General features: G+C 49.0%; 1 protein-coding gene across 1 annotated transcript in view; it reads right to left on the reverse strand.

Annotated features, from left to right (window-relative positions):
- Positions 1 to 1,893: 1,893 nt before the first annotated feature.
- LOC144607219 (uncharacterized) overlaps positions 1,894 to 23,716 on the reverse strand; it is a 63,183-nt gene continuing 41,360 nt past the window's right edge. Inside the window, exons 8-13 of the mRNA XM_078423899.1 lie at positions 22,564 to 22,725; positions 17,302 to 17,447; positions 15,846 to 16,040; positions 12,990 to 13,161; positions 6,379 to 6,420; positions 1,894 to 4,485 (exon numbers count right to left, since the gene is read on the reverse strand). Of these exons, the coding sequence (XP_078280025.1) occupies positions 4,384 to 4,485; positions 6,379 to 6,420; positions 12,990 to 13,161; positions 15,846 to 16,040; positions 17,302 to 17,447; positions 22,564 to 22,725 (819 nt within the window). The 3' untranslated portion in view covers positions 1,894 to 4,383. The remainder of the gene's footprint in view (positions 4,486 to 6,378; positions 6,421 to 12,989; positions 13,162 to 15,845; positions 16,041 to 17,301; positions 17,448 to 22,563; positions 22,726 to 23,716) is intronic.

Genomic DNA, 23,716 nt, shown 5'->3' on the forward strand with positions numbered 1-23,716 from the left:
TATGATATGAAAAAGGGTCCCGACTTGAAACGTCAGCTGTCCATTCTCTCCAGCATTGCCGCCCGACCCATTGAGTTACTCCAGCACTTTGTGTTTTTTACTGGAGATTCCAGCATCTGCTGTTCCTTGTGTCTCTGCGATATGATCCGCTAACTTACAGGTAAAGTCAGTATCAACCGAGTGGCAAGTACCGAACACAATAAGTCTCAGTCGCTGTTGGTTACCAAACTTGGTATAAAATATTTATGATACAATTCATTTAAAAAATACAAAAGATTTTAAAAATTATATCGTAATAAAACAGATTAAAGCATTATTTTACAATAATTGACTGCTACTTCAACACAAAATATGTCATACAATAATCATTTTCACAGGAGACAAGTGGGGAACGATTAACCATTCCGGTCTGTGGTGATGGAACTGCACGAGAAATATTACAAACACGGCTTGAAGATCATTTAACATCTCGATTAATTGTGTCGGATTTATAGTCCGATTTATCATCGGGGCACCATTATTAATCTGGACAGTAACTTATTATATCTGCACTGTTACATTCTGGAGCCCCATAAATACACTCTGAAGGCATCTTGCATTACAGAGTCTGAAGAAGGGTCTCAACCCGAGACATCACCCATTCCTTCTCTCCAGAGATGCTGCCTGACTCGCTGAGTTACTCCAGCATCTTGTGTCTATCTTTGCTTTACAGAGGCTTGGCTTTATGATATTGAGAAACGCAGCGTTAAAACATTCTCTAAGGTGCGAAAATGCAGTCCTATTCCATGAAGTAAAGGAAAACAACTGCAGATGCTGGTACAAATCGAAGGTATCACAAAATGCTGGAGTAACTCAGCGGGACAGGCAGCATCTCTGGAGAGAAGGAATGGGCGACGTTTCGCGTGGAGACTCTTCTTCAGATCGACAGGAACAAGTGGAGCTTGTCCATTTCATGAGAGGAATAGATCGGGTAGACGCACAGAGTCTCTTGCCCAGAGTGAGGATATCAAGAACGAGAGGTAATAGGTTTAAGGTGGGGGGAGGGAGGGGGGGGGGGGGGGGGGGGGGAAGATTTAATAGGAACCTGAGGTAACTTTGTCACACAGAGGGTGGTGGGTGAATGGAACAAGCTGCCAGAGAAGGTAGTTGAGGCAGGTACTATCGCAACGTTTAAGAAACATTAAGACAGGTACATGGATAGGACAGGTTAAGAAGGATATGGGCCAAATGCAGGCAGGTGGGACTAGTGTAGATGGGACATGTTGGACGGTGCTGTTATAATGACCCGACCCAAATCATCACCTCTGATGTTCTCCTCAGATGCTGCCTAACCTGCTCAGTTACTCCAGCACTTTTTTTGTAAAGCAGCATCTGCAGTTCCTTGTTTCTCCAATATATTGAGACCTCAAAATCACCGGTCATTGTTTAAATCCCAGTTGCCCAGCTGAAGAAGGGTCTCGACACAAAACGTCACCCGTTCCTTTTTCTCCAGAAATGCTGCCCCGCTGAGTTACTCCAGTTTTTTTGTGTCTATCTGCCATTAATTCTATGTATATATATATATATAAATACACCGATCAGCCAAAACATTATGACCACTGACAGGTGAAGTGAATAACATTGATTATCTTGTTACAATGGCACCTGTCAAGGGGTGGGATATATTAGGCAGCAAGTGAACAGTCAGTTCATGAAGTTGATGTGCTGGATGCAGGAGAAATGGGCAGGAGTAAAGACCTGAGCGACTTTGACAAGGGCCAAATTGTTATGGCCAGATGACTGGGTCAGAGCATCTCTGAAACGGCAAGGCTTGTGGGGTGCTCCCGGTCAGCAGTGGTGAGTACCTACCGACAGTGGTCCGAGGAGGGACAAACCACAAACCGGCGACAGACAGGGTGTTGGGCGCCCAAGGCTCATCGATGCGCGAGGGCAACGAAGGCTATCCCGTCTGGTCCGAACCGACAGAAGGTCGACTGTGGCACAAGTCACAGAAAATGTTAATGGTGGTCACGGGAGGAATGTGTCACAATACACAGTGCATCGCACCCTGCTGCGTATGGGGCTGCACACGGAGGACCAACAGCATATTAGGCGGGTGGGCATAATGTTTTGGCTCATCGGGTCATAATGTTTTGGCTGATCGGTGTATGTGTCTCAAACTGTCAATACTTACAATTCTCAGTGCTCTGATTTAGCAATAAATCTACCAGTGAGAACCATCCTTTCTACAACTCCAATCCCATAAACTTCACATACAATAAATCAGTGAATAAACTTAACACAGGTGCAGCCTATTTACCCAAGCAATGATCGCAGTGTTCACACCCCTATTGCACCTCCACATCGTTGCCAAACTTACATCAACATTTATAACTTCAATGCCGAGAGCAGTGCATGTAATCACAAAACAAACATACAAGAGATGTAATAAAAAATAAATCAAAATAAAGAAGTCCCTGCATCACTGGCAGCTTTGATAGAGAGACTAATGAAGCTGTTCGTTTTATCAGCATCTTATCAGGATGCATCACAACGTGGTTTGGGAACAGCTCCATCCAAGACCCGCAAGAAACTGCAGAAAGTTGTGGACGCAGCCCAGACCATCACACAAACCAACCTCCCTTCCATTGACTCCATCTACACCTCACGCTGCCTCGGCAAGGCCAGCAGCATCATCAAGGACCAGTCTCACCCCGGTCCCACTCCCTCTTCTCCCCTCTCCCATCAGGCAAGAGGTACAGAAGTGTGGAAACGCACACCTCCAGATTCAGGGACGGTTTCTTCCCAGCTGTTATCAGGCAAATGAACTATCCCACCACAACCAGAGAGCAGTGCTGAACTACTATCTACCTCTTTGGTGACCCTCGGACTATCCTTGATCGGACTTTGCTGGCTTTACCTTGCACTGAACGTTATTCCCTTATCATGTATCTGTACACTGTAAATGGCTCGAATATAACCATGTATGACTGGTTAGCACACAGCAGAAGCTTTTCACTGTACCTCGGTACATGTGACAATGAACTAAACGGAACCATGTGTAGAGATTTGGGGCAAGGTGGTTAAAAGAGGGTCAGGTACATGGAATACCATCTTAATGATCTCCCCGTGACCTGCGTGGGTTTTCTCCAGGTTCTCCGGTTTCCTCCCACACTCCAAAGACGTGCAGGTTTGTAGATTGATTGGCTTGGCATAAATGTAAATTGTCCCTAGAGTGTGTGTAGGATAGTGCGAGTGTGCGGGGATCGCTGGTCGGTGCAGACTCGGTGGGTCGAAGGGCCTGTTTCAAGCTCTATCACACACAGACTAGGGACAATTTACAGAGGCCAATTAACCTACAAACCTGCACGTCTCTGGAGTGTGGGATGAAACCGGAGCACCTGGAGAAAACCCACGCAGGTCATGGGGAGAACGTACAAACTCCGTTCAGACAGCGCCCGTAGTCGGGATGGAACCCGGGTCTCCGGCGCTGTGAGGCAGCAGCTCTACCCGCTGCGCCACCGTGCCATTGTGCTGCTGAGATGAGGAGGAATTTCTTTAGCCAAAGGGTGGTGAATCTGTGGAACTCATCGTCACAGACGGCTGTGGAGGTCAAGTCATTGGGTACTTTTCAAGCGGATATGGACTGGTTCTTGATAAGTACGGGTGCCAAGGGTTACGGGGAGAAGGCAGGAGAGTGGGGTTGAGAGGGAAAGATAGATCAGCCATGATTGAATGGCGGAGTAGACTCAATGGGCCGAATGGCCTAATTCTGCTCCTATGAATTTAAGAACTTATGGGTTCCTATGAAGCATCCAGCATATCTTAATTACATCACAAAATGGTTTAGAAATAAAATTTTCTCTCTGGTGCATTGAATAAAGTTTAGATTAATAGAAAAACTATGAAAGCCTTTTTACAGTAGATGGCATAATGACTCGCATTGATCATCATTATCTGAGTCCTTCCACAGACGACAGGTCTTGGATTAACTCCTCTCATTGTTCAATGACCTGAAATGCCTTCCACCTGCAGTTCTCCAAAACATCAAGCCAACGCGCTAATGGGTTCAGCAGGCATGGAACATCTCAGGCTGTTCATGACCTGGTCCATGGTCATTCACAACCAAACGTCCATTGAAGCTAAAGCAGACGGAGAGTTTGCCCTCGGGACCTTTCCCTCTCTGGAGTTCGAGGTGAGCGGTCAGGATTATTGCAAACTCTCCATGATTGCATCTACAACGGTGAGATTCCTGAGGTCCGGGCTCGGGTTCCATGAGGGAGTTTACAAATGCAGTTTGCAATTTCCACCGGAGTCTTCAGGGGTGATTTGGAGTTTCCGTGATCTGGGCAATGGCTGGGTGCGGGGACAGGGGGAGGGGAGGATCAGTGTCCACTTTCAGCCCTACTCCCGCTGACGATCGTAGTCACTGACCATCCGCTTGATGTAGGAGAGCTTGCCCTTCAGCTGCTTGCTCTGCACGCGCTTGTTCCGGTATTCAGACGTCTGAAAGCAAAACGACACAAATCATTCACACCGCCTGTAGTTGTGTCCATCGCCTCTCTCAGGGTCATGGAGTCACACAGCATGGAGGCAGCTTGGCCCCACTCGCCCACACCGCCCAACATGCCCCATCTACACTAGTCCCACCTGCCCACACCGCCCAACATGCCCCATCTACACTAGTCCCACCTGCCCACACCGCCCAACATGCCCCATCTACACCAGTCCCACCTGCACTGCCCACACCGCCCAACATGCCCCATCTACACTAGTCCCACCTGCCCACACCGCCCAACATGCCCCATCTACACCAGTCTCACCTGCATTGCCCACACCGCCCAGCATGCCCCATCTACACCAGTCCCACCTGCCCACACTGACCAACATGCCCCGTCTACACCAGTCCCACCTGCCCACACCGCCCAACATGCCCCATCTACACTAGTTCCACTTGCCCACACCGCCCAACATGCCCCATCTGCACTAGTCCCACCTGCCCCCACCCAACATGCCCCATCTACACTAGTTCCACTTGCCCACACCGCCCAACATGCCCCATCTGCACTAGTCCCACCTGCCTGCGTTTGGCCCATATCCTTCTAAACCCGTCCTATCCATTTACCTGTCCAAATGTTTCTTAAATGTTGCGATACTGCCTGCCTCGACTATCCCCTCCGGCAGCTTGTTCCATACACCCACCACCCTCTGTGTGAAAAATTTACCCCTCAGATTCCTATTAGATCTTCTCCCTTTCACCTTAAACCTATGTCCTCTGGTCCTCGATTCACCTACTCTGGGCAAGACTCTGTGCATCTACCCGATCTATTCCTCTCATGATCTTATACACCTCTATATGATCACCCCTCATCCTCCTGCACTCCAAGGAATAGAGTCCCAGCCAACTCAACCTCTCCCTGGAGCTGCACCTCAGCCAAGATTTGTATGTGTAACAGTATTAACTGAGAGTGCTACCTAATGAGACACACTGGATCTTTAAACACAAACCAGCTACTGACCCTCAGGCTTCTGACAGGCTTGATGGGTCTGAAGAAGGGTCCCGACCCGAATCCTCACCTGTTGGTCTGAAGGGTCTCGACCCGATGTGTCACCCATTCCTTCCCTCCAGAGATGCTGCCTGTCCCGCTGAGTTACTCCAGCATTTTTGTGTCTTTCTTCAGTTTAAACCAGCACCTGCAGTTCCTTCCTACACAATGAACCGTTCTACATTTCCTTGATTATTGTCTGCTTTGATCTGTCCTTTTCACACCTTACCCTTTCAGTTTTCCACACCCCTGACTCTCAGTCTGAAGAAGGGTCTCGACCCAATGTGTCACCCATTCCTTCCCTCCAGAGAGGCTGCCTGTCCCGCTGAGTTACTCCAGCACTTTGTGTCTATTTTAACTTAGATTTAGAAAATAGGTGCAGGAGGAGGCCATTTGGCCCTTCGAGCCAGCACCACCATTCATTGTGATCATGGCTGATCATCTACAATCAATAACCTGTGCCTGCCTTCTCCCCATATCCCTTGATTCCGCTAGCCCCTAGAGCTCTATCTAACTCTCTTTTAAATTCATCCAGTGAATCGGCCTCCACTGCCCTCTGTGGCAGAGAATTCCACAAATTCACAACTCTCTGGGTGAAAAAGTTTTTTCTCACCTCAGTTTTAAATGGCCTCCCCTTTATTCATAGACTGTGTGGCCCCTGGTTCTGGACTCCCCCAACATTGGGAACATTTTTCCTGCATCTATCTTCGGTTTAAAACCAGCAGTTCCTTCCTGCATACACAGGCTTGTGATAGCGGTGCGTGAGGGAGTCTGTTTACTGAGATCACGACAGGATCAGGCATGGCTACTGGTTAATCTACTTACTGCACATTGATCTCTGTGGAACACTCACCATTTTGAAGTCCTTTAACCTGTTGTATTCCTCAGCGACTCCCTGAAACAAAAAGCAAAATCCAACAGATGAAACAATGATTTAGTTTATTATTATCACGTACACCGATCAGCCAAAACATCATGCCCACCCGCCCAATATGCTGTTGGTCCTCCGTGTGCAGCCCCATACGCAGCAGGGTGCGATGCACTGTGTATTGTGACACATTCCTCCCGTGACCACCATTAACATTTCCTGTGACTTCTGCCACAGTCGACCTTCTGTTGGTTCGGACCAGACGGGATAGCCTTCATTGCCCTCGCGCATCGATGAGCCTTGGACGCCCAACACCCTGCCTGTCGCCGGTTTGTGGTTTGTCCCTCCTCGGACCACTGTCAGTAAGTACTCACCACTGCTGACCGGGAGCACCCCACAAGCCTTGCCGTTTCAGAGATGCTCTGACCCAGTCGTCTGGTCATAACAATTTGGCCCTTGTCAAAGTCGCTCAGGTCTTTACTCCTGCCCATTTCTCCTGCATCCAACACGTCAACTTCAAGAACTGACTGTTCACTTGCTGCCTAATATATCCCACCCCTTGACAGGTGCCATTGTAACAAGATAATCAATGTTACTCACTTCGCCTGTCAGTGGTCATAAGGTTTTGGCTGATCGGTGTATGCCGAGGTACAGTGAAAGCTGGACTGTAGACTGCGAGGCGGAGGCAAGTGATCACACAGGTCCAAATCCACCCATGCTTGGAGAACTTGCAAACAATAGACAATAGACAATAGGTGCGGGAGTAGGCCATTCGGCCCTTCGAGCCAGCACCACCATTCAATTTGATCATGGCTGATCATTCTCAATCAGTACCCCGTTCCTGCCTTCTCCCCATACCCCCTCACTCCGCTATCCTTAAGAGCTCTATCCAGCTCTCTCTTGAAAGCATCCAACGAACTGGCCTCCACTGCCTTCTGAGGCAGAGAATTCCACACCTTCACCACTCTCTGACTGAAAAAGTTCTTCCTCATCTCCGTTCTAAATGGCCTACCCCTTATTCTTAAACTGTGGCCCCTTGTTCTGGACTCCCCCAACATTGGGAACATGTTTCCTGCCTCTAATGTGTCCAATCCCCTAATTATCTTATATGTTTCAATAAGATCCCCCCTCATCCTTCTAAATTCCAGTGTATACAAGCCCAATCGCTCCAGCCTTTCAACATACGACAGTCCCGCCATTCCGGGAATTAACCTAGTGAACCTACGCTGCACGCCCTCCATAGCAAGAATATCCTTCCTCAAATTTGGAGACCAAAACTGCACACAGTACTCCAGGTGCGGTCTCACCAGGGCCCGGTACAACTGTAGAAGGACCTCTTTGCTCCTATACTCAACTCCTCTTGTTACGAAGGCCAACATTCCATTGGCTTTCTTCACTGCCTGCTGAACCTGCATGCTTCCTTTCATTGACTGATGCACTAGGATCAGTGCATCTGGGAGCTACACCTGCAAGAACTGTGTCCAGGTGCAGCTCCTGAAGGGACGTGTGGTGGAGTTGGAGAGGCAGTTGGATGACCTCAGGGCCATCCGGGAATGCGAGAGTTTCCTCGACAGGACCTATTGTGAGGCTGTCACGCCAAGGGTCCAGGTCGAGCGAAGGTGGGAGACTGTTTCAGGGAGGAGTGGACGTGGACTACAGGAGACCCCGGTGGCTGTGCCTATTGCAAATAGGTATACCCTCTTGGGAACTGTCGGGGCAGAAGACGTTTCCAGTCCGAGTGGCGGACCTGTTGGCAAGGATACACGACAGGGGAGACCGAAGTCTGGAAGAGCCGTAGTGGTCGGTGACTCCATAGTCCGAGGGACGGATAGAAGATTCTGTGGCAGCAGGAGGGACTTGAGGATGGTCTGTTGCCTCCCTGGTGCCAGGGTTCAACACATCACAGACCGGCTTCAGAAAATCCTAGCGAGGGAAGGCGATCAACCTGAAGTCGTTGTGCACGTGGGCACGAATGACGTCGGGCGGAAGAGGAAGGAGGTGCTACAGCGGGAGTTTAGAGAGTTGGGAAAAACGCTGAGAAGTAGGACGTCGAAGGTAGTTATCTCTGGACTGCTACCGGTACCTCGTGCTGGTGAGGCCAGGAACAGAGAGATAGAGGGTATGAATTTATGGCTGAGGGACTGGTGCAGAGAGCAGGGATTTAGATTTCTGGACCACTGGGATCTCTTCTGGGCTAGGGGTGACTTGTACAAAAGGGACGGGTTGCATCTTAACAGCAGGGGGACAAACATTCTGGCAGGCAGGTTTGCTAGTGTGACACCTGTGGCTTTAAACTAAGTAGTGGGGGGGAGGGGTTAACAAATTGTGAATATGAAGATGAGGTAAAAGGGAATACAGGAGATATTGCAAAAGACTTTCGGAAGAATGGGAACAGAAGTTCTAGAGCGGAAAAGAAATTAAGGGCAGGGCCAATTGTGAACGATGTGAGAGGGGAGGTAAATACAGAAGTTAAAGTGTTGTACTTAAATGCGCGTAGTATAAAAAATAAAGTGGATGAGCTTGAGGCTCAGTTAGTCATGGGCAAGTATGATGTTGTAGGGATCACTGAGACATGGCTACAAGAGGACCAGGGCTGGGAACTGAATATTCAGGGGTACACAACGTATAGAAAAGACAGACAGGTGGGCAGAGGGGGTGGGGTTGCTCTGATGGTAAGGAATGATATTCATTCCCTTGCAAGGGGTGACATAGAATCAGGAGATGTTGAATCAGTATGGATAGAAATGAGAAATTGTAAGGGTAAAAAGACCCTAATGGGAGTTATCTATAGGCCCCCAAACAGTAGCCTCGACTTAGGGTGCAAGTTAAATCAGGAGATAAAATTGGCGTGTCAAAAATGTAATGCTACGGTGGTTATGGGAGATTTCAACATGCAGGTAGACTGGGAAAATCAGGTTGGAAATGGACCCCAGGAAAGAGAGTTTGTAGAGTGCCTTCGAGATGGATTCTTAGAACAGCTTGTACTGGAGCCTACCAGGGAGAAGGCAATTCTGGATTTAGTGTTGTGTAATGATCCTGATCTGATAAGGGGACTAGAGGTAAAAGAGCCATTAGGAGGCAGTGATCACAACATGATAAGTTTTACTCTGCAAATGGAAAGGCAGAAGGGAAAATCGGAAGTGTCGGTATTACAGTATAGCAAAGGGGATTACAGAGGCATGAGGCGGGAGCTGGCCAAAATTGATTGGAAGGAGGCCCTAGCAGGGAAGACGGTAGAACAGCAATGGCAGGTATTCCTGGGAATAATGCAGAGGTTGCAGGATCAATTTATTCCAAAGAGGTGGAAAGACTCTAAGGGGAGTAAGAGACACCTGTGGCTGACAAGGGAAGTCAGGGACAGCATAAAAATTAAGGAGAGGAAGTATAACATAGCAAAGAAGAGTGGGAAGACAGAGGATTGGGACTCTTTTAAAGAGCAACAAAAGTTAACTAAAAAGGCAATACGAGGAGAAAAGATGAGGTACGAGGGTAAACTAGCCAATAATATAAAGGAGGATAGCAAAAGTTTTTTTAGGTACGTGAAGAGGAAAAAAATAGTCAAGGCAAATGTGGGTCCCTTGAAGACAGAAGCAGGGGAATTTATTATGGGGAACAAAGAAATGGCAGACGAGTTAAACCGTTACTTTGGATCTGTCTTCACTGAGGAAGATACACACAATCTCCCAAATGTTCTAGGGGCTGGAGAACCTAGGGTGATGGAGGAACTGAAGGAAATCCACATTAGGCAGGAAATGGTTTTGGGTAGACTGATGGGACTGAAGGCTGATAAATCCCCAGGGCCTGATGGTCTGCATCCCAGAGTACTTAAGGAGGTGGCTCTAGAAATAGTGGAAGCATTGGAGATCATTTTTCAATGTTCTATAGATTCAGGATCAGTTCCTGTGGATTGGAGGATAGCAAATGTTATCCCACTTTTTAAGAAAGGAGGGAGAGAGAAAACGGGTAATTATAGACCAGTTAGTCTGACATCAGTGGTGGGGAAAATGCTGGAGTCAATTATAAAAGACGAAATTGCTGAGCATTTGGATAGCAGTAACGGGATCGTTCCGAGTCAGCATGGATTTACGAAGGGGAAATCATGCTTGACAAATCTACTGGAATTTTTTGAGGATGTAACTAGGAAAATTGACAAGGGAGAGTCAGTGGATGTGGTGTACCTCGACTTTCAGAAAGCCTTCGACAAGGTCCCACATAGGAGATTAGTGGGCAAAATTAGGGCACATGGTATTGGGGGTAGGGTACTGACATGGATAGAAAATTGGTTAACAGACAGAAAGCAAAGAGTGGGGATAAATGGGTCCCTTTCGGAATGGCAGGTAGTGACCAGTGGGGTACCGCAAGGTTCGGTGCTGGGACCCCAGCTATTTACGATATACATTAATGACTTAGACGGAGGGATTAAAAGTACCATTAGCAAATTTGCAGATGATACTAAGTTGGGGGGTAGTGTGAATTGTGAGGAAGATGCAATAAGGCTGCAGGGTGACCTGGACAGGTTGTGTGAGTGGGCGGATACATGGCAGATGCAGTTTAATGTAGATAAGTGTGAGGTTATTCACTTTGGAAGTAAGAATAGAAAGGCAGATTATTATCTGAATGGTGTCAAGTTAGGAGGAGGGGGAGTTCAACGAGATCTGGGTGTCCTAGTGCATCAGTCAATGAAAGGAAGCATGCAGGTTCAGCAGGCAGTGAAGAAAGCCAATGGAATGTTGGCCTTCGTAACAAGAGGAGTTGAGTATAGGAGCAAAGAGGTCCTTCTACAGTTGTACCGGGCCCTGGTGAGACCGCACCTGGAGTACTGTGTGCAGTTTTGGTCTCCAAATTTGAGGAAGGATATTCTTGCTATGGAGGGCGTGCAGCGTAGGTTCACTAGATTAATTCCCGGAATGGCGGGACTGTCGTATGTTGAAAGGCTGGAGCGATTGGGCTTGTATACACTGGAATTTAGAAGGATGAGGGGGGATCTTATTGAAACATATAAGATAATTAGGGGATTGGACACATTAGAGGCAGATAACATGTTCCCAATGTTGGGGGAGTCCAGAACAAGGGGCCACAGTTTGAGAATAAGGGGTAGGCCATTTAGAACGGAGATGAGGAAGAACTTTTTCAGTCAGAGGGTGGTGAAGGTGTGGAATTCTCTGCCTCAGAAGGCAGTGGAGGCCAGTTCGTTGGATGCTTTCAAGAGAGAGCTGGATAGAGCTCTTAAGGATAGCGGAGTGAGGGGGTATGGGGAGAAGGCAGGAACGGGGTACTGATTGATAGTGATCAGCCATGATCGCATTGAATGGCGGTGCTGGCTCGAAGGGCTGAATGGCCTACTCCTGCACCTATTGTCTATTGTCTATTGTCTATTGACACCCAGATCTCGTTGAACTCCCCCTCCTCCTAACTTGACACCATTCAGATAATAATCTGCCTTTCTATTCTTACTTCCAAAGTGAATAACCTCACACTTATCTACATTAAACTGCATCTGCCATGTATCCGCCCACTCACACAACCTGTCCAAGTCACCCTGCAGCCTTATTGCATCTTCCTCACAATTCACACTACCCCCCAACTTAGTATCATCTGCAAATTTGCTAATGGTACTTTTAATCCCTTCGTCTAAGTCATTAATGTATATAGAGAGATACAGAACCAATGAATGAAAGATATGCAAAAAAAGTGACGATGATAAAGGAAATGGGCCATCGTTGGCTGTGGGCTAGGTGAAAACGAGTTACAGACAATGAAACTCAACAAGACGGCGTTGAAGCTGGTACGACTTGGGTGGGGGGAGGGATGGAGAGAGAGGGGGGGATAAAACAAAAGGGGAGGTACTATGTACATGCACGTACGTACAATTAAAAAATTTTTTGCGTACAGTCCAGTAAATATATCGCCATCCCCAAGTATCCCCGATTAATACAAAGTGGAGAATAAATTATCAAAGGGTAAGAAAATAACTGCAGATGCTGGTACAAATCGAAGGTATTTATTTCACAAAATGCTGGAGTAACTCAGTAGGTCAGGCAGCATCTCAGGAGAGAAGGAATGGGTGACGTTTCGGGTCGGGACCCTTCTTTCAGACCCATCAGTCTGACGAAGGGACACAACCCGAAACGTCACCCATTCCTTCTCTCCTGAGATGCTGCCTGACCTGCTGAGTTACTCCAGCATTTTGTGAAATAATTATCAAAGGGTGGTCAGCATTGTGGTGGCGCAGCGGTAGAGTTGCTGCCTTTCAGCACCAGAGACCCGGGTTCCATCCTGACTACGGGTGCTGTCTGTACGGAGTTGGCACGTTCTCCCCGTGACCTGCGTGGGTTTTCTCCGGGTGTTCCGATTTCCTCCCACACTCCAAAGAGGTGCAGGTTTGTAGGTTAATCGGCTGCTGTGAATTGTCTCTAATGTGTGTGGGATAGACCTGGTGTGTGGGGCGATCGCCAGTCGGCGTGGACTCAGCGGGCTGACCGGCCTCCTTCCGCCCTGTATCTCTAAAGTCTAAAAAAAGTAAAGTCCACAGCATATTGGAGCAAGATTTAACGACGCTTCTGTTTCCCATGCTATTGGCGAGGAAGTTTCCATACCTGGTAGCTGGGGTCGTCTTCCGTTACCAAGTCCAGCCGCTTGTTCAGGTAATTGATCTGGTTATTGACTTCATTCATTTCAGCACAAAGTTGTCGGTATTCCTGATGGCTGGCAGCAAACTCACGCTTGTACTCCTGCCTCGTGGGGTCCGACGTGATGGGGGGATACAACCTGATAAGGCAAGGCAGAGCCGGGTTAGAGAAGGACCCATTCTCACACTCCCATTCCCAAGTAGGGAACAGCATCAACGTACGGAACATCCAGCTGGTTCCCAGGGAATTAACTTGCTTCCACTTTGGTTCTGACAGGTACGGGATGATTTTGCCTCCATTTTATTTTATGAAAGAGGGTAATTTTAATACACCATGTGTTTTGTGTTTTACTCTCTAGTTTTCAAGAGAGAGTTGGATTTAGCTCTTAGGGCTAACGGAATCAAGGGATATGGGGAGAAAGCAGGAACGGGGTACTGATTCTGGATGATCAGCCATGGTCATGTTGAATGGTGGTGCTGGCTCGAAGGGCCGAATGGCCTACTCCTGCACCTATTTCTATGTTTTAATTACGAGCGTGAGGTCAGGCTCAATGACAGAATTAGGGTGGTGCAGCGGTAGAGTTGCTGCCTCACGGCGCCAGAGACCCGGGTTCCATCCTGACTACGGGAGCTGTCTGAACACAGTTTGCACGTTCTCCCCGTGACCTGCGTGGGTTTTCCCCGGGTGCTCCGGTTTCCTCCCACACTCCAAAGACGTGCAGGTTTGTGGGTTGATTGGCTTCTGTAAATTGTCCCAGGTGAGTGGGGTGGAACCAGGGTACGGGGGATGGTTGGTCGGGGGGGACTCGGTGGGCTGTCGGTGGCCTGTTTCCGCTCCCCATCTCTAAATTGTCCCTGGTGTGCAGGGAGTGGATGGAGAAAGTGGAAAAACACAGAACTACGTGCGAATGGGTGGTCGCGGGTGGGCGTGGACTTGGTGGGCCAAAGAGACCTGTTTCCATGCTGTATCTATAACCTAAACTAAACTAAAAGGGCACCAATAGACCCCCAGCTGGGAACAAGGTGGGGGGGGGCTCATATATGATAGACCTGCAGAGAGGGGTTCTGACAAAAAAACAGGAGCCTGCTTTAAGTGTGGAAGGGTTAGGTTGGAAGATGCTACCCTTTAGACAATAGGTGCAGGAGGAGGCCATTCGGCCCTTCGAGCCAGCACCGCCATTCAATGTGATCATGGCTGATCATTCTCAATCAGTACCCCGTTCCTGCCTTCTCCCCATACCCCCTGACTCCGCTATCCTTAAGAGCTCTATCTAGCTCTCTCTTGAATGCATTCAGAGAATTGGCCTCCACCGCCCTCTGAGGCAGAGAATTGCACAGATTTACAACTCTCTGACTGGAAAAGTTTTTCCCCATCTCCGTTCTAAATGGCCTACCCCTTATTCTTAAACTGTGGCCCCTGGTTCTGGACTCCCCCAACATTGGGAACATGTTTCCTGCCTCTAACGTGTCCAACCCCTTAATAATCTTATATGTTTCGATAAGATCCCCTCTCATCCTTCTAAATTAGTTTAGACATACAGCACAGATACAGGCCCTGCAGCCCAGACTGACTAGCGATCACCCTGTGCCCTGACGAAGAGTCCTGACCCAAAACAGGATGGCGGGACTGACATACGAGGGAAGAGTGGGTTGACCGGGTTTGTATTCGCTGGAATTTACAAGGATGAGAGGGGATCTTATAGAAACATATAAAATACTTAAGGGATTGGACGGGCTAGATGCAGGAAAAATGTTCCCCATGTTGGGGGAGTCCAGAACCAGGGGTCACACAGTTTAAGAATAAGGGGTAAGCCATTTAGGACTGAGACGAGGAAAAACCTTTTCCACCCAGAGAGCTGTGAATCTGTGGAATTTTCTGCCACAGAAGGCAGTGGAGGCCGATTCTCTGGATGTTTTCGAGAGAGAGTTAGATTTAGCTCTTAGGGCTAACGGAATCAAGGGATATGGGGAGAAAGCAGGAACTGGGTACTGATTGTGGATGATCAGCTGTGATCATATTGAATGGTGGTGCTGGCTGGAAGGGCCAAATGGCCTCCTCCTGCACCTATTTTCTATGTTTCTATGAAACGTCACCGATTCCTTTTCTCCAGAGATTCTGCGTGAGACGCTGAGTGACTCCAGCTTTTTGTGTCCACTCTGTCCAAAATCCAAAAAAATCCAACATAGCTTTATTTGTCATTCGTTCAGAACGAGATTACTTAGCCAGCAGTACAAAAACACAAGCCACAACCCCAACACAAACATCCATCACAGTGACTACAAACACCACCTCACTGTGATGGAGGCCAAAAACTTCCCCTGTCTCTTCCCCCATGCCCCTCCCACGTACAGACAACTCGACCCCTACCATCCTCTAGTTCTGTCCCACACACGAGGATCAACCTATAATCCTGCGCGTCTTTGGAGTGTGGGAGGAAGCCGGAGCACCTGGAGAAAACCCACGCTGGTGACGGGGAGAACGTGCAAACTCCGCGCAGACAGCATCCGAGGTGGGAGCTGGGAGCTGTGTCTCTGGCGCTGCGAGGCAGCAGGTCTACCCGCTGCGCCGCCGTGCGCTGGGCGTGTCGGTATGGGGGGGTGTCGGTATGGGGGGGTTGTCGGTATGGGGGGGTGTGTCGGTATGGGGGGGCGTGTCGGTATGGGGGGGCGTGTCGGTATGGGGGGGCGTGTCGGTATGGGGGGGGCGTGTCGGTATGGGGGGGCGTGTCGGTATGGGGGGGGTGTCGGTATGGGGGGGGGGTGTCGGTATGGGGGGGGCGTGTCGGTATGGGGGGGTGGGGTCAGTATGTGGGACTCTGCTCACCTTTCCCACTGCTCCTCATCCATGTCATCACAGGACTCTGCCCCCGTTGTGTAATCAGTCTCGTACTGAGACTCGTCCACCTCCGGCCTGCCTCGCCGCCTCTTCCCCTTCTTGCGGCCAGCCGGGGGCTTGCTGGGCACCTCCTCCGACGGAGTGGAGTTGTAGTTCCTTGAGGGGTACGAGGAGGGTTGATACCTGGCGACAAAGCCCACACAAAGACCAGTCACACCATCTTCAGAAACCCAGGCACCTTTCCCCATGACCAACCGGGCAGCGCAGCGGTAGAGTTGCTGCCTTACAGCACTTGCAGCGCCGGAGACCCGGGTTCCATCCCGACTAAGGGCGATGTCCGTACGGAGTTTGTAAGTTTGTACGTTCTCCTCGTGACCTGCGTGGGTTTTATCCGAGCTCTCCGGTCTCCTCCCACACTCCAAAGACGTGTTTGTAGGTGTTAGTGTGCGGGGATCGCTGGTCGGCGCCGACACGGTGGGCCGAAGGAGAGAGAAGGGTCTCGACCTGAGTCTGCTTTTAGGGGAGAGAAGTTTATATTTGGATTATAATTACTGAAGATAGGCACAAAGTGCTGGAGCAACTCAACGGGTCAGGCAGCATCTCTGGAGAAAAAGAATAGGTGGTGTTTTGGAAGGTAGACACAAAATGCTGGAGTAACTCAGCGGGACAGGCAGCATCTCCGGAGAGAAGGAATGGGTGAAGTTTCGGGTCGTTTTTTCAGATTGAAGAAGGGTCTCGTCCTTCGAGGTAGAGTGAAACGTCACCCATCCCTTCTCTCCAGAGACGCTGCCTGCCCCACTGAGTTACTCCAGCATTTTGTGTCGGTCGTTGATTTAAACCAGCATCTGCAGTTCTTTCCTTCTCTGGAGTCAAGTTCGATTCCCACACTGTGAAGTGCTGCCCGCGTTGAAGAAGGTCGGAGAATGGGGCTGAGAGAGACCGATAGATCAGCCATGATAGAATGGCGGAGTGGACTAGATCGGCCGAATGGCCTAATTCTGCTCCTGGAACTTAGCCTGTCCCGCTGAGTTACTCCAGCATTTTGTGTCTATCTTCAGCGTAAACCAGCATTGTTCTACACCAAAGGTTCCCAACCTGGGGTAGATTTACCCCCAGTGGGTAGATTTGTTGATTCTGGATGTGTACATATTGACTGCCTGCGTTTGGTTCTGGTTTCCCTGGTATCTGTTCACCATTAGTTGTTCATAAATAAGTGAAATGACATTGTGATGTGCTATTATTATTGTTATTTGAACTTAAAATGATAATGTTAATATGTACCCATTTGTCGGTTGCTTTATTGTGGTAGAAGTGTAAACTCAAATCACCCAACACAACAGGGTGGGGAGTACATTTACTTCCGAAAAGTTGCAAAGGGGTAAACGTGACGAAAAAGGTTGGGAACCACTGATCCACACAGTCCCCGTGTGGGACTCGAACTTACGGACTGGCAGTTTGACTCTCCAAGCTGTACTTGTTTGGCCGCGGGTTGTAATCAGCGGTGCTCATCGCATTGACTCCGTTGGCCGGTTTGTCAGAGAACTGAATGGTTTCTGCATCTTCGTTGCCTTGTGCTGGCACCGTCTTCACCTGAAAAGACCAGAAAATGCAGGGACTCAGCATCCCCGTACATAGAAACATAGAAACATAGAAACATAGAAACATAGGTGCAGGAGGAGGCCATTCGGCCGTTCGAGCCCGCACCGCCATTCAATATGATCATGGCTGATCATCCAGCTCAGTATCCCGTACCTGCCTTCTCTCCATACCCCCTGATTCCTTTAGCCACAAGGGCCACATCTAACTCCCTCTTAAATAGAGCCAATGAACTGGCATCAACAGATTCACCACTCTCTGTGTGAAAAAAAACTTTCTCATCTCAGTCCTAAAAGACTTCCCCCTTATCCTTAAACTGTGACCCCTTGTTCTGGACTTCCCCAACATCGGGAACAATCTTCCTGCATCTAGCCCGTCCAACCCCTTAAGAATTTTGTAAGTTTCTATAAGATCCCCCCTCAATCTTCTAAATTCCAGCACTAGGGTTGCCAACTGTCCCGTATTAGCCGGGACGTCCCGTATTTTGGTTTGTCCCGTACGGGACCGACCTTGTCCCGTATTAGTAGGGTTGCCAACTTCCTCACTCCCAAATAAGAGACAAAGGGTGACGTCACCGCCCCGCGCCCCACGTGACCTCACCCAGCCAGCGGTCACGTGCTCCCGCTCCACCAATGGCGGCCGCTCATGATTTTGTACACCTCTGTAAGATCTCCCCTCATCCTCCCAATGTTCATCCAAACATGTTCCCAATGTTGGGGGAGTCCAGAACCAGGGGCCACAGTTTAAGAATAAGGGGTAGGCCATTTAGAACGGAGATGAGGATAAACTTTTTCAGTCAGAGAGTTGTGAATCTGTGGAATTCTCTGCCTCAGAAGGCAGTGGAGGCCAATTCTCTGAATGCATTCAAGAGAGATCTAGATAGAGCTCTTAAGGATAGCGGAGTCAGGGGGTATGGGGAGAAGGCAGGAACGGGGTACTGATTGAGAATGATCAGCCATGATCACATTGAATGGTGGTGCGTACAGGCTCGAAGGGCCGAATGGCCTCCTCCTGCACCTATTGTCTATTGTCCTGCACTACATGGAATAGAGACCCAGCCTGCTCAACCTCTCCCTGTAGCTCACACCCTCTAGTCCTAGCAACATCCTCGTAAATCTTTTCCGAACCCTTGACAAGGTTGTGGGCTGATGTAGAGAGGGTGTGGGGACAATCTGTGTTCATCGCAAACAGGTTAATCGGGGAGTATAAGAAAATAACTGCAGATGCTGGTACAAATCGATTTATTCACAAAACGCTGGAGTAACTCAGCAGGTCAGGCAGCATCTCGGGAGAGAAGGAATGGGTGACGTTTCGGGTCGAGCCTGTGTGGCCGCACATTCAGCCGAGCTGCAGCAGAGGGCGCCGGTGGGCTGGGACGATGGCCAAGTACCAGGGACCCATTGAGACACGCTGATCTCCCACAGAGCTTGGGCCAGCTTCCAGCCCCACACAAACATTTAAATAGGTCAGCCCCTGGGAAGCTTGCACTGCGCGATAAATCACACTTCACACAGAGGGCGGTGGGCGTATGGAACGAGCTGCCAGGGGAGGACGTCAAGGCTGGGACTATCCCAGTCAGGACAGGTACGGGTAGATGGATAGGCCAGGTTTGGAGGGATATGGGCCAAACGCGGGCAGGTGGGACTAGGGTAGCTGGGACACGTTGGCCAGTGTGGGCAGGTTGGGCCGAAGGGCCTGTTTCCACCCTGTATCACTCTTACGCTATTATTTACAGGTGTGGGCAGAGTCCAGTCTGTGAATGATTATTGTAGACAAGCGTAGCACATGATCAGACCCTTTGGCCCACAATCATAAGGTGATAGGAGCAGAATTAGGCAATTCCGAAGTGTTAGAATGCAGCCAGTCTACATTCTTCAGTCTGAAGAAGGGTCTCGACCTGAAATGTTACCCATTCCTTCTCTCCAGAGATGCTGCCTGTCCTGCTGAGTTACTCCAGCATTTTGTGTCTACCTAACCCATTCTACACACGGGCAGGATCCCTTTTCCAGCACAGGTTTATAAATGCAACTATTTATTTTCGTCATGTGTAGGAAGGAAAGATTAGGAAAGAAGCTGGTTTACACCGACGATGGACACAAAACGCTGGAGTAACTCAACGGGACGGGCAACACCTCTGGATAAAAAGGATGGGTGACGTTTCAGGTCAGGACCCTTCTTCGGGGTCTCGACCCCAAAACGTCACCTATTCCTTTCCTCCAGAGATGCAGCCTGTCCCGCTGAGTTACTCCAGCGTTTTGTGTCTTTCCACCTTAAAAATATCCACTGACTTGGCCTCCACAGCCTACTGTGGCAAAGAATCCCACAGATTCACCACCCTCTGACTAAAGAAATTCCTCCAAAGAAATGTAGCGCGGTACAGTGAAATTCATTTGTGGATACAGTTCGGTACAAGTATCAATGTACATATGCTTTAGGTACTTCTTAGATCAGCATCTCAGATACCGACCCACAAACCTGGATAGACACAAAATGCTGGAGTAACTCAGCGGGTCAGGCAGCATCTCTGGAGAGAAGGAATGGGTGACGTTTCGGGTCGAGACCCTTCTTCAGACTGAGAGTCAGGGGAGGGGGAAACGAGCGAAATAGAAATATCACAAAATTTCCATGATGTTTGTGTGATCACTTCATACCCAGAGGATCAGGAACAAAGGTGGTGCAGATGCTGATACAGGAGAACCATACAGGAACATTCAGTGGTCCTACAAGGTTTTGCTGCAGTTAAGAGCGGTATCAGAGTTAATATTTGATGTATAGCGAGGAACTGCAGGTGCTGGTTGAAACTGAAGATGGACACAAAGTGCTGGAGTAACACAGCGGGACAGGCAGCATCTCTGGAGAGAAGGAATGGGTGACGTTTTGGGTTGAGACCCTTTAGTTTAGTGATACAGCATGGAAACAGGCCCTTCGGGTCAAGCCTGTCCTTCCTTGTGACCTTGTCTCCTGAACCTGGCACATGACTCTATCGGTCCCAAGAGGCACAAATATTGACTCGAGCCCAATCTCCAGACCAGGGAGAGAGCAATGAAGGCCTCTTCCCAAAGTGCCGGCGATATGAAATGGTACGTGCGTTGACGGAGACTGTTTCTTGCCACCCAGTCTTATCAGCTCCAAGGTGGAATGTGTGCTGAATGCTCCATTCTGCCACCAACCTCTGTTTGCTTTGTGATAAATCTGCTCTCGGTTGAATTACTCATTAACTTCATTGCTGTTGCTTGGGTTTCACTCGCTCCCAGTCCCACCTCAACGCCTTGTTTAAGCCGTTTCCCACGCGTGTGTGTGTGTGTGGGGGGGGGGTGGGGCCCAGGCGCCAACATCTAGAACACCACCCGTGATTCACTTCAATTAACAGTGCAATAGAGATAAGAAAACAAAGATGGCTTATCCCTGATCAGTTTGAAGAAGAGTCACCCATTCCTTCTCTCCAGAGATGCTGCCTGTCCCGCTGAGTTACTCCAGCGTTTTGTGTCCATCTTCAGTTTCAACCAACACCTGCAGTTCCTCGCTATACATCAAATATTAACTTTGATACCGCTCTTAACTACAGCAAAACCTTGTAGGACCACTGAATGTTCCTGTATGGTTCTCCTGTATCAGCATCTGCACCACCTTTGTTCCTGATCCTCTGGGTATGAAGTGATCACACAAACATCATGGAAGTTTTGTGATATTTCTATTTCGCTCGTTTCCCCCTCCCCTGACTCTCAGTCTGAAGAAGGGTCTCGACCCGAAACGTCACCCATTCCTTCTCTCCAGAGATGCTGCCTGACCCGCTGAGTTACTCCAGCATTTTGTGTCTGTCTTCAGAAATTTACTTCCCCTTCTGACATCCTGAATTAAAAGAAAGCTCTGACCATTTCGGCCTGTAGATTTTACTTTTAGATGTTAGGAAACAGGCCCTTCGGCCCTCCAAGTCCCATGCTGATCCCCAAGTTCTAGTGTTCCAGTCTCATGCCTCTCCGCTCCTCTCCATTTTAGATGCCTAAAAATTTCTCCTCTGACCAAATTTCTCCTCTGGTCACCTTCCCCAACAGCAACTGTTGTGTCTTGACATCGTGGGACTAGTGATCAACCAGTTAGGGCGGTCACGATGGCGCAGCGGTAGAGTTGCTGCCTTACAGCGAATGCAGCGCCGGAGACCCGGGTTCGATCCCGACTACAGGCGCCGTCTGTACGGAGTTTGTACGTTCTCCCTGTGACCTGCGTGGGTTTTCTCTGAGATCTTCGATTTCCTCCCACACTCCAAAGACGTACAGGTTTGTAGGTTAATTGGCTTGGTGAATGTAAAAATTGTCCCTAGTGGGTGTAGGATAGTGTTAACACCCGTACTGATCAAGAATCTATCTGTCTCTGCCTTAAAGGTATATACTGTGTCGGCCTCCACAGCCGTCTGTGGTCTTCCTGCTGACTGGAGAGCACGCAACAAAAAAGCTTTTCATTGTACCCCGGTACACGTGACAATAAACAGAACTAAAGTTGACTTCAACTGCATCCGAGGGATACACAAGCCTTTCCTATCCCTGCCTTTTATATTGTAGAGTCATAGAGTGATACAGCGTGGAAACAGGCCCTTCAGCCCAACCTGACCAGACCGGCCAACATGTCCCAGCTACCTTAGTCCCACCTGCCTGCGTTTGGCCCATATCCCTCCAAACCTGCCCTATCCGTGTACCTGTCTAACTGTTTGGGATAGTCCCAGCCTCAACTACCTCCTCTGGCAGCTCGATCCACACACACACCCACCACCCTCTGTGCGGAAAATATCGTGAGAGAAAGTTCTGTGTAAATAATGTGCAATCCCGAAGGAGAACATGTCAAGTTCCAAATGATTCACCGGGTCAAATATCCGTGCCTGGCCAATGGAGGCTTCTCCTTCATGACCCCCTGTCTCACAAATCCAGAGACTTGTTCAACTCAATATTTATGTTGGGCACTCCCTGTCATGAGTGGGTTGAACACAGATTTTCCAATTATGTTTCTGTGACCCTGTCACACAGTTCGATGCATCCACTCCCCCCCCCCGGACAGTTCAGTGTGAGTCCACTAAGTCGTAGCCCAGGCATTCCCCGCGCCACACCCCACACTCACTTACCCACTCTTCCACATTTGGCCCCACTTCTTCATCGCCGAAGTTCTTGTCCCACAGGATGTTGGGCTTGCCGTACTTCCAGATCTTCTGCCTCACTCTCTGCGCCAGGAACGCAATGATGCAAAAGGCCAGAGCTGCCAGAAAGCCACACACTATGGCCACGGCCTGTAGGAACAGGTGGACAGCTCAGTGTAGGCTCACCACAACCGTGTGTGTGTGTGTGAGAGAGTGAGAGTGAGAGTGAGAGTGAGAGTGAGAGTGAGAGTGAGAGTGAGAGAGAGAGAGAGAGAGAGAGAGAGAGAGAGAGAGAGAGAGAGAGAGAGAGAGAGAGAGAGAGAGAGAGAGAGAGAGAGAGAGAGAGAGAGAGAGAGAGAGAGAGAGAGAGAGAGAGAGAGAGAGAGAGAGAGAGAGAGAGATACAGAGAGAGAGAGGGAGAGAGAGAGAGAGAGAGGGAGAGAGAGAGAGAGAGTGAGTGAGTGAGAGACCCACACACGATGGCCACGGCCTGTAGGGACAGGTGGACAACTCAGCACAGGCTTACCACAACCGTGCATGTGTGTGTGTGTGTGCGTGTGCGAGAGAGAGAGAGAGAGAGAGAGAGAGAGAGAGAGAGAGAGAGAGAGAGAGAGAGAGAGAGAGAGAGTGTGCGTGAGAGTGTGAGAGAGAGAGAGTGCATGAGAGAGACCGTATGAGAGTGCGAGAGAGTGCGAGAGAGCGTGCACACACATATACACATGCACAAACATTATACACACATTTACACACGCACATTATATCTCTATATATACATATTGTGTGTGAGAGTGTGAGAGTGAATACACACATATATACATGTACATACACACACATTATATACACATACAAACATATATACAGCAGCAGTGTCATAGATATGTAACCACTGTAAACATCATAATAAAGAAACATGTTTATATATATATATATATATACACACGTGTGTGTGTGAGTGTAATCATTTTTCTTTATTATGATGTTTATCTCATAAGGACATATAACAATAAAACACTTGACTTTTGGCTTTCAGCTTGATTTTTAACGAGAGGTTACATCTCTTTGGCAAGAAGGTGATTCACTCCCTCTTCTCCCCTCTCCCATCGGGCAAGAGGTACAGAAGTGTGGAAACGCACAGCTCCAG

The sequence above is a fragment of the Rhinoraja longicauda genome, chromosome 28 (assembly GCF_053455715.1).
Source record: "Rhinoraja longicauda isolate Sanriku21f chromosome 28, sRhiLon1.1, whole genome shotgun sequence".
In the NCBI taxonomy this organism is placed as follows: Eukaryota; Metazoa; Chordata; class Chondrichthyes; order Rajiformes; family Arhynchobatidae; genus Rhinoraja; species Rhinoraja longicauda.